This window comes from Camelus bactrianus, chromosome 9, assembly GCF_048773025.1.
Source record: "Camelus bactrianus isolate YW-2024 breed Bactrian camel chromosome 9, ASM4877302v1, whole genome shotgun sequence".
Taxonomy (NCBI): Eukaryota; Metazoa; Chordata; class Mammalia; order Artiodactyla; family Camelidae; genus Camelus; species Camelus bactrianus.
Genome location: NC_133547.1, coordinates 14,062,904 through 14,076,809, shown reverse-complemented (window position 1 = coordinate 14,076,809; position 13,906 = coordinate 14,062,904). Strand labels below are relative to the sequence as shown.

Below are 13,906 nucleotides of genomic sequence, written 5' to 3'. Positions count from 1 at the left end.
AGAGGTAAATTTATAGTTATAGGTGCCTACTTTTTTTTTTTTAAAAAAGAAAGCTCTCAAATCAGTAACCTAACTTTGCACCTTAAGAAACTAGAGGGGAATAAAAACAAGAATGAAGGAAATACTAAGGAATAGATGAGAAATAAATAGAAAAGTTAATAGAAAAAAAGACTATAAATAAAGTCAAAATTTCTTTCTTTAACATATCAACAAAATGACAAATATTTAGCTAAAATGGCCATGAAAATAAGGAGATGGTAATGAAATCCAGAATGAAAAGAGGGTGTGACTACTGACCTCATAGAAATGTAAAGTATTAAAGGAAATGCTATGAACAACTGCATGCCAGCAAATTAGATAACTTAGACAAAACAAATTCCTAAAAAGACAAATTCTACTGAAATACACACAAAAAGATGGATAATCTGAATGTCCATATTTTTAAATAAACTGAATAATAACTTAAAATAGAAGCATCAGGTACAGATGGTTTCACTGGTGAATTCTACTAAATGTTTAAGGCAGATATACTAATTCTCTACAATCTCTTCCAGAAAATAGAATCAGATGACACATCCTAACTCATTCTATGAACCTATCATTAGCCTAATATCAAAATCAAATAAAGACACTGTAAGGAAGGAAAATTACACACCAGTATCTCTCAAGAACATAAAAGCAAACATCCTCAATAGAATATTAGAAAGTCAAATCCAAAAAAAAAAAAAGTATAAAAGGAATCACATACACAACCAAGTGGGATTTATCCCATGCATGCAAGATCGGCTCAACATATAAAACTGAAGTAATTAATCCATCTCATCAACAGACTGAAGAAAAACCATATGATCATATCAATAGAGTCAGAAAAGGCATTTGAAAAGATTCCATACTCATTCATGATTTAAAAGCTTCTCTCAACAAACCAGGAATAGAGAGAACTTACTCAACTTGATAAAAACATCTACCCAAAACTGACAGGTAACATCATACTCAATAGTGAAGAACTAAAAGCTTTCCCTTTAAGAGCAGGAACAAGGCAAGGATGTCTGCTCTCACCACTCCTATTTAATATTGTACTAGAAATTCTAGCAAATACAACAAGATAAAAATATATAAACTATATGCAGATTGGGAAGTAATAAAACCATCTCTGCAGATGACATGGTTGACCATAAAAACCCCAAAGAATTCATTAAAAAACTGGATAAAAAAGTCAAGTATCTTCCTATATACCAGCAATGAAAATAGAAATTTGAAATTTAAAACGTAACCATTTACAATAACAAAAAAAGTACCGAGGAATAAACCTAACAAAATATGTACAAGAGATAGATAAGGAGATAGAAAACTGATGAAATAAATCAAAGAACTAGTCTATGTTCATAAATAGAAAAAAATCTGTGTTCATAACTCAATAGTAAGATGACAGGTCTTCCAAACTTGACCTATAGAATCAATGCTATATCAATTAAAATTACAAGTTATTTTGTGGACACCGACAAACTGATTCTAAAGATAATATGGAAAGGAAAGTGACTCACAATAGTCAAACAATACTGAACATGAAAAAGTTGGAGGACTAACACTATCAACATAAGATTTACTATAACGATACAGTAATCAAGACTGTGTATTGGCAAAAGAATAGACAAATAGATCAATGGACCAGAACAGAGATCTCAGAATTCTAAACAGATTTTTAAATTGAAATATTCTTTATTTCCTACATTTTAATTTCCATATGTACGTGGTTTACCTAAGAACAGAGATAAATCTACCATTAGAAAACACACTCTTCAACACATTTTTATAGCCTGTCTGATGCTCAAATTTCTCTACTGATTTGATATGTTCCTTTTCTGTCTTATTAGGTATTTCACTTATTTGATATGGACTCTACTGCAGCCAGGATATTCTGCATGCTAGAATTCTTGTTCTTGTTCTAGAAGTATTTGGTTCATGTTATTATATACATTTTATTTCTTCTAATTACAAAAGAAGCTCAGCCACTTTTCTTCACCAACTGACTTAAGGTCCTAATATATTGCTATGTTAGGGTGATAATCAATGCAGATCATTTATAAATACCACTAAATATCTATTAGACTGGATATTAGCATGCATGGTCATTTTTGTTTTATTAACAAAAGGATGCAGAAAAATTTGGATAGCGCTATCAACTCTATGCAATGTTACAAGTCTTTCATAACATAGAGGTGTACATAGGATGCCTTGTGGCTCCTCTGCCGATCATCTATCTTACCCATGTTCTAACTTTCTTTATGCATATAGAATATACAACCTACGAATGGATGCAAAATTATTACACAGAGATATGTTTCAGTTCTACACATTAACAGCAAAGTGTCAAAAATAGAAAGCAATTCCATTTATAACTGCATCAAAAAGAATAAAATACCTAGGAATTAATCTAAGGAGGTAAAAGGTCTTTACTCAGAAAACTACGACACTGACAAAAGAAACTGAAAATGACACAGATGGAAAGATATAGCATGTTCATCAATTGGAAGAATTAATATTGTCAATATGACCATATTACTCCAGGTAATCTATAGGTCAATGCAGTCCCTATCAAATACGAATGGCATTTTTCATAGAACTAGAACAAATAAATCTAAAATTTCTATGGGAACAAAAAAGACTCTGAATAACCAAAGCAATCTTGAGAAAGAAGAATAGAGCTGGAAGTTTCATGCTCTCTGTCTTCAGACTACAAAGCAGCAGTGATCGAAACAGTATGGTACTGGCACAAAAACAGACATGTAGATCAACAGAGCAGAATAGAAAGCCCAGAAAGAAACCAATGCACTCGCACTTAAGGTCAATTAATCAATGACAAACAAGGCAAGAATATGCAATGGGGAAAAGATAGTCTCTTCAATAAGTGCTTTTTGTTTTCTCAAGATGCTGGTAAAATTGGGCAGCTACATATAAAAAAAAGGAGTTAGAACATTTTTTCATACCATATACAAAAGTAAACTCATAACGGATTAAAGACCTAAATTTAAGACCAGAAACCATAAAATTCTTAGAAGATAGGCAGAACACTCTGACAGAAATCACAGCAATATTTTTTTTTCTCTTTCTTCTTTTTGTTCTCTTTTTTTGTGCTTTGATGACTAGAGAAGTTCCTTTAGTATTTCTTGTAAAGCTGGTCTGGAGGTGTTGAATTCTTTTAGCATTTATCTGTGAAGCTTTTGACTTCCCCATCAAGTCTAAATGAGAGCCTTGATGGATAGAGTATTCTTGGCTGTAAAATTTTCCCTTTCAGCACTTCAAATATATCATACCACTCCCTTCTGGCCTGAAGGGTTTCTGCTGAAAAATCAGCTGATAGCCTTATGGGAGTTCCCTTGTATATTATTTGTTGCTTTTGTCTTGCTGATTTTAATATTCTCTCCTTACCCTTAATTTTTGTAAATTTGATTAGTATGTGCCTTGGTGTATTCCTCTTTGGGTTGATCCTGCGTGGGATTCTCGAAGCTTCCTGGACTTGAGTGAGTGTTTCCTTTCCCAAGTTAGGGAAGTTTTCAGTTAGTATCTCTTCAAAATTTTTCTCAGGTCCTTTCTCCCTTTATTCATTTTCTAGGACCCCTACAATGTGAATATTAGTGTGCTTCATATTGTCCCAGAGTTCTCTTAAATTATCCTCATTTGTTTTCATTCTTTTTTCTTTTTTCTGTTCTGCAATAGCAATTTCCACTGTTCTGTCTTGTAGCTCACTAATCTGTTCTTTGGCTTCATTTAGTCTATTCTTGGTTCCTTCTAGTGTGTTACTCATTTCAGTAATTTTATTCTTCAACTTTGTTTGGCTATTCTTTATATTTTCCAGCTCTTTGCAAAAAACTTCACTCTGTGCATATATACTTCTCTTGAATTCTTCGAACATCTTCACCATCATCATTCTAAACTCTTTCTCACGTAAATTGCCTATCTCCTCATCACTTATTTCTTCTTCTGTGATTTTATCTTGTGCCTTGTCCTGGAGGAAATTCCTCTGCCACCTAATTTTGTCTGTCTTTCTCTTTGTGGTTTTTTTTTTTTTTTAACATTTTTTATTGAGTTATAGTCATTTTACAATGTTGTGTCAAATTCCAGTGTACAGCACAATTTTTCAGTTATACATGAACATACATATATTCATTGTCACATTTTTTTTGCTGTGAGCTACCTCTGTGTTTTTAGATGGGCTAGTTATGATTCTCGACCTTGGAGAAGTGGCCCTCTGTGGGAGACATCCTATGTGTCCCAGCAGTACACTCCTCTCTTGTCACCCAAGGGGCAGGGTTGAGCTGGTCCCAGTGTAGAGTCTGGCCTGTGTTTGTGGATTCCTTCCACAGGCTTGGGACTGTTTTCTTATGCCCCCAGTGGATGACGCTGGGCTAGAGGCTTACGTAGGTTTCCTGGCAGGAGAGGTTGGTGTCTGCCCACTGCTGGGTGAAGCGTGGCCTGGACCTCTGGTGGGTAGGGCCCTGCCTAGAGGCGTTTGTGGCTCAGAAAGTCTGCTGATGGGTGAGGCTGTGTTTCCACCCAGTATGTTCTTTGGACTAAGGGTTCCCAGCCCTTAAGCCTACAGGTTGTTGGGTGGGGCTGGGTCTTGGTGCTATTGCTCCAATCAATGTCAGCCTCCAGGGATGCTCCCAGGATGTCTGCCACCAGCTTCTATGCCCCCTGGGTGAGCTGCAGCAGTCCCCTAACTCCCCAGGAGAACTTCCAAAACCAGCAGGCAGGTCTGGCCCAGGTTCCTGTATAATCACTGTCTCTGCCCCTGGACCTGGTGCAGGTGAGATCCCATGTGCACTTCCCAAGAGACTTAAGTCTCTGTCTCTCCCAGTCCTGTGGGGCTCCTGAAGTTAACCCCCACTGGCCTTCAAAACCAGATGTCCTGGGGTCTCCTCCTCCCACTGCCGGGACCCTGGTCTGGGGAGCCTGACGTGGGGCCCAGAACTCTCACTCCTGTGGGAGCGCCTCTGTTACTTAATTGTTCTTCAGCTTGTGGGCTGCCCACCTAGGGCATATGGGGCCCAACTATATCAGAACTCACTCCTCCTACCTTCATGTGGTTCTATCTCAATGTTTTCAGTTGAAGCAGACCTTTTTTGCTAGAGTCGAGTCTTTTTTCTCGATAGCTATTCAGAAGTTGGTTGTAGTTGTTTTGTAGCTGCAAGGAGAGGCAAGTTCGTGGTCCTACTACTCTGCCATCTTGCCCACCATCCAAACAAATAGGTTTTTGACAAAGGAACAAAGACAAATCCATGGAGAAAGGTGCCAATCAACAAATATTGAGGAACAACTGGATATCCCCATTAAGAAAATGAATCTGGACCAGGCTTTACAACTTTCAAAAAAAATTCAAAATCAATCACACACCTAACTGTACTGTATAAAACTAAAAACTTTCTAGAAGATAACATAGAAAATGTAGATGACTTTGGCTTTGGAAATGATTTTTTTAGAAACACCAAAAGTACAATCCATGAAAAAGAAAACGATAAGTTAGAGGTAATTAAAATAAAAAATTTCTCTTGTGCAAAAGACACTTTTAATAAAAAGACAAGACACAGACTGGGAGAAAATATTTGAAAAACGTACATGACAAAGGACTTGAAACACAAATATGCAAAGAACTCTTAAAACTCAACAGTAGAAAGCAAACAATTCAATTAAAATGTATAAAAGATCTGAACAGACACCTGGCAAAAGATATATAGATAGCAAATAAGCTTATTCAAAGATGCTCAGAATTATATGGCATTAGGAAATTGCAAACTACAATAATGAGATACCACATACACCTATCTGAATTGCTAAAATCTAAAATGCTGACAATACCAAATGCTGGTAAGGATGTGGAGAAACAGGAACTCTTATTCATTACCGATGAGAAGGCAAAATAGAACAACTTTGGAAGACAGTTTGGCAGTTTATTTCAAAGCTAAACATAGTCTTACCATATGATCAAGAAAGCTTTCTCCAAAGTATTTGTCCAAATAAGGAGAAAACCTATGGACAACAATCCTCACTCGAGTGCTTACAGCATATTTGTTCATAATTCCCCCAAACTGGAAGCAACCAAGAGGTCTTTAAAAGGTGAATGGATAAACAAACTACTGCACATATATACAATGAATTATTCAGTGAGAAAAAGCAATTAGTTATTAAGCCACAAAAACACATGGAGGAAACTTAAATACACATTGCTTAGTGAAATGTGTCTTTTTTATTTTCTATATTTTTGATTGTTTGATACCTGGGGCTTTAATGACTCAGGAGAGACTTTGCCTCCCAGAATAGCAATTTCCTTCGGACAGTGAACAACTCACATGTGAGCCTGCCTTTCAAATGAAAACTAATCAAACAGAGCACAGCCTTCAATGACCCCCTTTATCAGACTCTCACACCATGGGCAGCATTCCCTTGCCCTAATCACTCGAGAGCCATATCCTAGCAAGTACGGACAGCTCTTTGCCCCTCAACCCTCTGAAACTGTTCAAACTAAGCAATCTAAAGCCTTCTTCCACTATTCCACCCATTCCTTCCTGCAGAAAACACAATAAAGCTTCTTGCTCACGTTTTCTTCTTGTTCTACCTCCTGACAGGCCCTGGTGCTTCCTCGTGTGGACCTGTGTGATGTGCTGTGCTGCCTGTGATTACAGAAGTGTATTCCTTCAGGACAGTCATTTCTGTGTCTGTGTATGTTACCATACCTAATTAAAACAAATCCTGGGTATACTTTAAAAATAAGCCAGTCTGAAAAAGCTACATACTTTAAGGATTCCAACTATATGGAGTTTTGTGATAGGAAACTGTAGACAGTAAAATTATCAGTAGTTGCCAGGAAGGAGAAGGGACTGGGGAAAGAGAAACAGTTGAAGCACAGGGGACTTTTAGGGCAAATTATTCTGTGTGATGTTGTAATGATATAAGATGATGCTGTATATCACATGACACTATGCATTTTGAAAATTCCATAGAACTATATATCACACAGAGTGAACCCCAATGTAAATTATTGACCTTAGTTAATGATAATGTATCAATATTGATTCTTCAATTATAATAAATGTAAAACACCACTATAAGATATTAATCATATGGGGAACTGATCAGAGGAGAGAGGGGTATATAGGAACTCTCCTTAAACCTAAAAGCACTCTGAAAATAAAGGCTATAATATAAAAAAGACAACCAACAAAATGTGGGGGAAGGATTGCAAATCATGTATCAGGTAACAGCCTTGAATTCAGAATATATAAAGAACTCAGTAAGAAGAAGAAAAACTGCCCAACTTTAAAATAAGCAAATAAGTGGAATATGCATTTTTCTAGGATATACAAATAGCCATTAAACACATGGAAACATTATTAGTCACCAGAAAAATGCAAATCAAAATCATAATGTGTTACCAATTTACACCTAAAAGGGCAAACAATCACAAGACAGACAGTAAAAAGTGTTGGTGAGGGTGCAGAAAATTGGAAACCAAATAAATTTCTATTGGATATGTGAAATGGACTTTGAAAACAGTTTGGCAGTTCCTCAAAATATTAATCATGGACTTACCATAGTACCTAGCAATTCAAAATTTAGGTGGAATTGAAAACCCAAAAGAATTGAAAACATATGTCCACACAAAAACTTGTAAATGAATGCTAACAGCATTATATTTATTATAAATTAATTATATTAATTCATAATAGCCAAAGGTGGAAACAATCTGGCCTTACCCACCAATGAGCCACTTCTAGCCTCAGACCCAGGTTTACCCACAAGTGGGCAGACATCAGCTTCAAGAAAATCACAGCCCCACAGCCTGGGGACCCAGCCTGCACACCAGCAGGCCAGATCCTGCCCTGGGACTGGCTGAACCCTGGCCGTGGCTAAGCCCTGACCCCGCCCACAAACAGGCCAACAATAGTTTTGGGACACCCTGGACCCTGCTGCCAACAGTGTCAGGAACAAGCCCCACCAACCAGCAACCCAACACCAGCTCTGGCACCCCTGACATGGCTCTGCCTGCACATTGGCTGGCACTAGCCCCAGGACTGGCTTCACACACCACTAGTGGGAAATAGCCCTGGGGTCTCCTGGACCCTGACTCCACCCCCAGTAAGCCAGCACAAGACTCAGGGCAACTTAGGGTACCACAGTCAGCCATCTTGAGATCCAGTCGCATGAACCAGTGGATGGTAGCCTTTGCACAAGGCAGAGCCTGGCAATGAACTTGATAGGGACGGCCAACCAAGCCTAGCAGACCACCCACATAGCTTACCCCAACAGAAGGACACACACAGCCCTCAAAGGGGCTAGAGCATACAGCTCTGGTGATGAGCGGTGAGTGCCTTACTGGGACATGTAGGATGTCTCCTACAAGAAGTCACTTCTCTGAGGTCAAGAAACATAACCAACCTACTAGACATATGAAAACAAAAACAGAAACTTAGACAAAATGATGTAACAGAGGAGTATGTTCAAAATGAAAGAACAAGATAAAGCCAAAACTTAGACAAAATGACATTACAGAGGAATATGTTTAAAATGAAGGAACAAGATAAAGCCACAGAGAAAGAACTAAGTGAAGTGGAGATAGACAAACTAGCTGAGAAAGAGTTCAGGGTAGTGATTGTAAAGATGATCAAAGAACTGGGGAGGAAAACAGATGCACAGAATTCTCTGTTACAAGTTTTTAACAAAAAGTTAGAAAATATAAAGAAGCAGCAAACAGATGAAGAATACAATAACTAAATGAAAAATGCACTAGAAGGAATCAACAGTAGGCTAAATGATACAGAGGAATGGGTCAGTGAGCTGGAAGGGAGTAGTGGAAATAACTAATGCTGAACAGAAAAAAAAAGAAAACAGACTCACAGCGAAAAAAAATGTGACAATGAATATATGTATGTTCACGTATAACTGAAAAATTGTGCCTTACATTGGAATGTGACACAAGATTGTAAAATGATTATAACTCAATAAAAAATGTTAAAAAAAGAAAACAGAATGAAAATAAGAACAGCTTAAGAACCTCTGGGACAACATTCGGTGCACTAATATTCACATTACAGGGGCCACAGAAGGTGAAGAGAGAAAGGGGCTGAAAACATAACTGAAGATTGGTTGAAAGTAGCTGAAAACTTTCCTAACTTGGAAAAGGAATCAGATATTCAAGTTCAGGAAATGCACAGAGTCTCAAACAGAACTAAACCAAAGAGGAACACACCGAGACATACTGTAATTAAAAATGGCAAGAATTAAAGATAAAGAGAGAACATTAATAAGTGGCAGGGGGAAAGCAACAAATTACTTACAAGAGAACTCCCATAAGGCTATCAGCTGACTTTTCAGCAGAAACTCTGCAGCCTGCAAGGGAATAGCACTATATATTTAAAGTGATTAAACAGGAAAACCTACAACCAAGAATACTCTACCAGACAAGAATCACATTCAGATTTGATGAAGAGATCAAAAATTTACAGATAAACAAAAGCTAAGAGTTCTGCACCACTGAAACAGCTTTATAAGAAATGTTAAAGGAACTTCTCTAAGTGAAAAAGAAAAGACCACAACTAGAAAAATGAACTTTACAAAAGGAAAAAGGTCATCAGTACAGGAAAACATACTGTAAAGGTAGTAAATCAATCACATACAAAGTTAATAGGATGGTTAAAAGACAAAAGTAGTAAAATTACCTACACCCACAATAAAATAAACATGTATATACATAGATTGCTATATATTAACCTCATGGTAACTACAAACCAAAAATCTATAATAGATACATACAAAAAAGAAAAAGGAATCCAAACATAATACTAAAAATAATCCTCAAATCATAAGAGAACAAAAGGAACAAAATTTCAATTTAAGAATACTGAAATCATATCAAGCATCTTTTCTGATGACAGTACTATTAGACTAGAAATCAACTACAAGGAAAAAAAAAAAACTTCAGAAACCCACACAAAGGCCAAATGATACACTACTAAACAGCCAATGGATCACTGAAGAAATTAACAAAGAAATATAAAAAATAGCTGGAGACAGAGGAAAACAAAAACATAACCTTCCAAAATCTGGAAGGGATACAGCAAAAGCAGTTCTAAGAAGGAAATACACAGTGATACAAGCCTACCTCAGGAAATTAAAAAAAATATCAAATAAACAACCTAAACTTATACCTAAAGGAACTAGAAAAAGAAGAAAAAACCCCAAAGTTAGTAGAAAGAAGGAAATCATAAAGATCAGAGCAGAAGTAAATGAAATAAAAACTAAAAAAAAGAAAGAAAAGATCAATGAAACTAAGAGCTGGTTCTTTGAAAAGATATACAAAACCAATAAACCTTTAACAAGACTCATTAAGAAAAAAAGACAGCCCAAATGAATAAAACCAGAAATGAAAAAGAAGTTACAAATGACAGTACAGAAATACAAAGGATCATGAGAGATAACTACAAACAACTATATGCCAATAAAATGGACAACCTAGAGAAATGGACAAATTCCTAAAATGTACAATCTCCCAAGACTGAACCAGGAAGAAACAGAAAATATGAACAGACCAATTACTGGTAATGAAATTGAACCAATAATAATAATTTTTTAAAAACTCCAAACAAAGTCCAGGACCAGAAAGCCCCCAGATAAATTCTACCAAACATTTAGAGAAGGGTTAACATCTATCCTTCTCAATATTCCAAAAAATTGCAGAGGAAGGAATGCTTCCAAACTCATTCTGTGAGACCAGCATCATCTTGATACCAAAACCAGACAAAGGTATCAGAAAAAAAGAAAATTACAGGCCAGTAACACTGATGAACCTAGATGCAAAAGTCCTCAACAAAATGCTGGTAAAGAGAATTCAACAATACATTAAATAGATAAATAATAAGCTTATACTATATAGCACAGGGAAGTATATTCAATATCTTACAGTAACCTATAATGAAAAAGAATATGAAAACAAATATATGTATGTATATGTATGGCTGAACCATTATGTTGTACACCAGAAATTGACACAACAGTGTAAACTGACTACACTTCAATTTAAAGAAAGAAAGAAAAAAAACAAACAAACAATACAGTAAAGGATCATACACCACGATCAGGTGGAATTTAGCCAAGGGAGGCAACGATGGTTCAATATCCAAATCAATCAATATGATACACCACATTAACAAACTGAAGAATAAAAATCGTATGATCATCTAAACAGGTAAAATAAAATTTTGATGAAATTCACCATCCATTTATGATTAAAAAAAACACCCCACAATGTTCATATAAAGGGAATATATCTAAACATAATAAAGGTCATATATGACAAGCCCACAAGTAACATCATACTCAATAGTGAAAAGCAGAAAGCATTTGCTCTAAGATCTGGAACAAGGCAAGAATGCCCACTCTTGACACTGTTATTCAATATAGTATTGGAAGCCCTAATCCAAATTGGAAAGAAAGAAGCAAAACTGTTTCTGTTTGCAGATAACATGATACTTTACATAGAAAATCCAAAAAACTACTAGATATAAAATATACATAATTTTGTATGTATTTCTATACAAAGAGTAGTTTGTTGTTAGTGTATAAAAATTAAGAAAGCAACATCATTTACCATTGCATCAAGAAGAACAAAATACCAGAAACAGACTCACAGACATAGAAAACAAAGAGAGGAATTAAACAAATATATAGCTATCACAGGCAGAATCCAATGGCAAGTCATTGGCAAGGATTTCCTAGTCTTGAGAGGCCTTTTAAAAGTTGAATCTGAGATTCCTTATGAAAAGTTCCAGCACAGCCAATTAAAAGACCTTCTATAATAAATTACAGTTATCTAAATAATCAGGCTAAGTTTACTGAAACCAGACTTATTTTGCAAACAAATTAGTCTTATTTTGGCTGTTTCATAGAAATGAGGGTAATTTTAGAGAGAAAAATTATGTTTCAGTGATACTCCTTTATTGATACTAAGTTCTAGAGTTGTTAATTGCTTTTGAGGTTTTGTGTTTATTGCCCAAGACTCACTTCCTGGGTGGCTCTTTGTTACTATGTTATTACAAACGTTTAATTAAATTATTAAAAAGACATTCTAAGTTTATTTCTCAAATAACTTTCAATTAGGTGGGAAGTTACAACATCACTTAAATGAAAATATAAAATGTATATGTATATATGTTTACACACATGTGTGTATATATGAATCTACATGTTTACATGTATATACATATGTAAAACCAGAATACTCAGTATTCACAACATAAACTGAACCACTTGTCATACTAATTTTAAAAATTAGGAAATGCAAAAAAGATATGGTCATCGAGAAATAGCAGGTTCCAAGTTACTTGATGGGTCTTTTTGAGGTGTTTGCCAAGAAAAAAAAAAAAGTCACCTCCTGAAAAAAATGGAGCATTTTAGAAACAAAGAGAAAATACTAAGCCGCCTTAAATATGACTTTTAGATGTTATAACCATTGTTTTCTTCTCTGGAGATCTCTGTTGGAGAAGAATATGTTAGCTAGGCAGCAGTAGGGGAAGAACAGGGTTAACCAAAGAGTGCTTTGTTTTGCAGAAACTAACCCTTAAATTGCAGAAAGTTGCAAACACCAGATGTTCTGAGAAGGCTGAGTGCATTCCAGTCAACAAAAAACCACAGTGGGAACAACCAACCAAAACACCTGCTTGCTTGCAGTTTTTGACAACCTTGAATAATCTTTTCCTCTTCATCAAGCCCACCCTTTCAGGACTATGCATGTCCCCTAGGCTTAAAAGTTCCCCAAGCAGCTTCAGAGAGACAGTGCTTTGAGGGCTAGCTCCTCATTTGTCACTATAATAAATGCTCCTGTTTTTATCAAAAGTACTCTGTGTGTCCTCTCTGACATAAATCACAGCAATACTTTTTTGGGTCCATCTCCTAAAGCAAAGGAAATAAAAGCAAAAATAAACGGGACATAATTAAACCTGAAAGTTTTTGCACAGCAAAGAAAACCGTCATCAATCAAAGACAACCCACTGAATGAGAGATGTTTGCAAATGATATTACCAATAAGGGATAAATATCCAACATATATAAACAGCTCATACAACTCAACATCAAAAACAAACAACCCATATAAAAAATGGGCAGAACTGAACAGACATTTTTCCAAAGAGAAAATGCAGATGGCCAACAGGCACATGAAAAGATGTTCAACACCAATAATCATCAGAAATTCAAATAAAAAACACAATGAAATATCACCTCACACCTGTCAGAATGGCTATCATCAAGAAAAACACAAATAACCAATGTTGGCAAGGATGTAGAGAAAAGGGAACCCTCATGCATTGGTGGTGGGAATGAAAATTGATGTAGTCACTGTGGAAAAGCATGAAGGTTTCTCAAAAAACTAAAGATAGAACTAACACATGACTCAGCAATTCCACTCCTGGGTATATATCCAAAAAACCCCAAAACACCCATTTGAGGAGATACATCACCCCAATGCTCATAGCAGCACTATTTACAATAACCAAGACATGGAAGCAACCTAAATTTCCATCAGCAGATGAATGGATAAAGATGTGGTGTATGTACACACACACACACACACACACACACACACACACACACACACACACGGTAATACTACTCGGTCATCAAAAGGGAAATTTTGCCATGTGCAGAAACATGGATGGACTTAGAGGGCATAGTGCTAAAAGAAATAAGTCAGACAAAGACAAATACTGTATTATTACTTACATGTGGAACCTAAAAATACAACAAACTAGTGAATATAACAAAAAAAAAGCAGATTCACAGATATATAGAACTAGTGATTACTAGTGGGGAGGGGGAAGGAACATTATATGGCTGAGGGAGTAAATGGTACAAATTA

The 13,906-nt window shown here is 35.9% G+C and overlaps 2 protein-coding genes across 7 annotated transcripts in view; one reads left to right on the top strand and one right to left on the bottom strand.

Annotated features, from left to right (window-relative positions):
• LOC105072622 (uncharacterized) overlaps positions 1-13,906 on the top strand; it is a 166,551-nt gene that overhangs the window by 98,916 nt on the left and 53,729 nt on the right. The window contains 1 exon segment of the mRNA XM_074371187.1: positions 7,448-7,470. Coding sequence (XP_074227288.1) covers positions 7,448-7,470 — 23 coding nt within the window.
• The window catches only part of LOC123618230 (uncharacterized), a 93,622-nt gene that overhangs the window by 78,207 nt on the left and 1,509 nt on the right, over positions 1-13,906 (bottom strand). The window contains exon 2 of one of the 6 annotated variants that reach the window (XM_074371149.1): positions 9,333-9,384. The exons of the other annotated variants lie outside the window; for them this stretch is intronic. The gene's annotated coding sequence lies outside the window, so the exon portion shown is untranslated. The remainder of the gene's footprint in view (positions 1-9,332; positions 9,385-13,906) is intronic. 6 annotated transcript variants of the gene reach the window in all.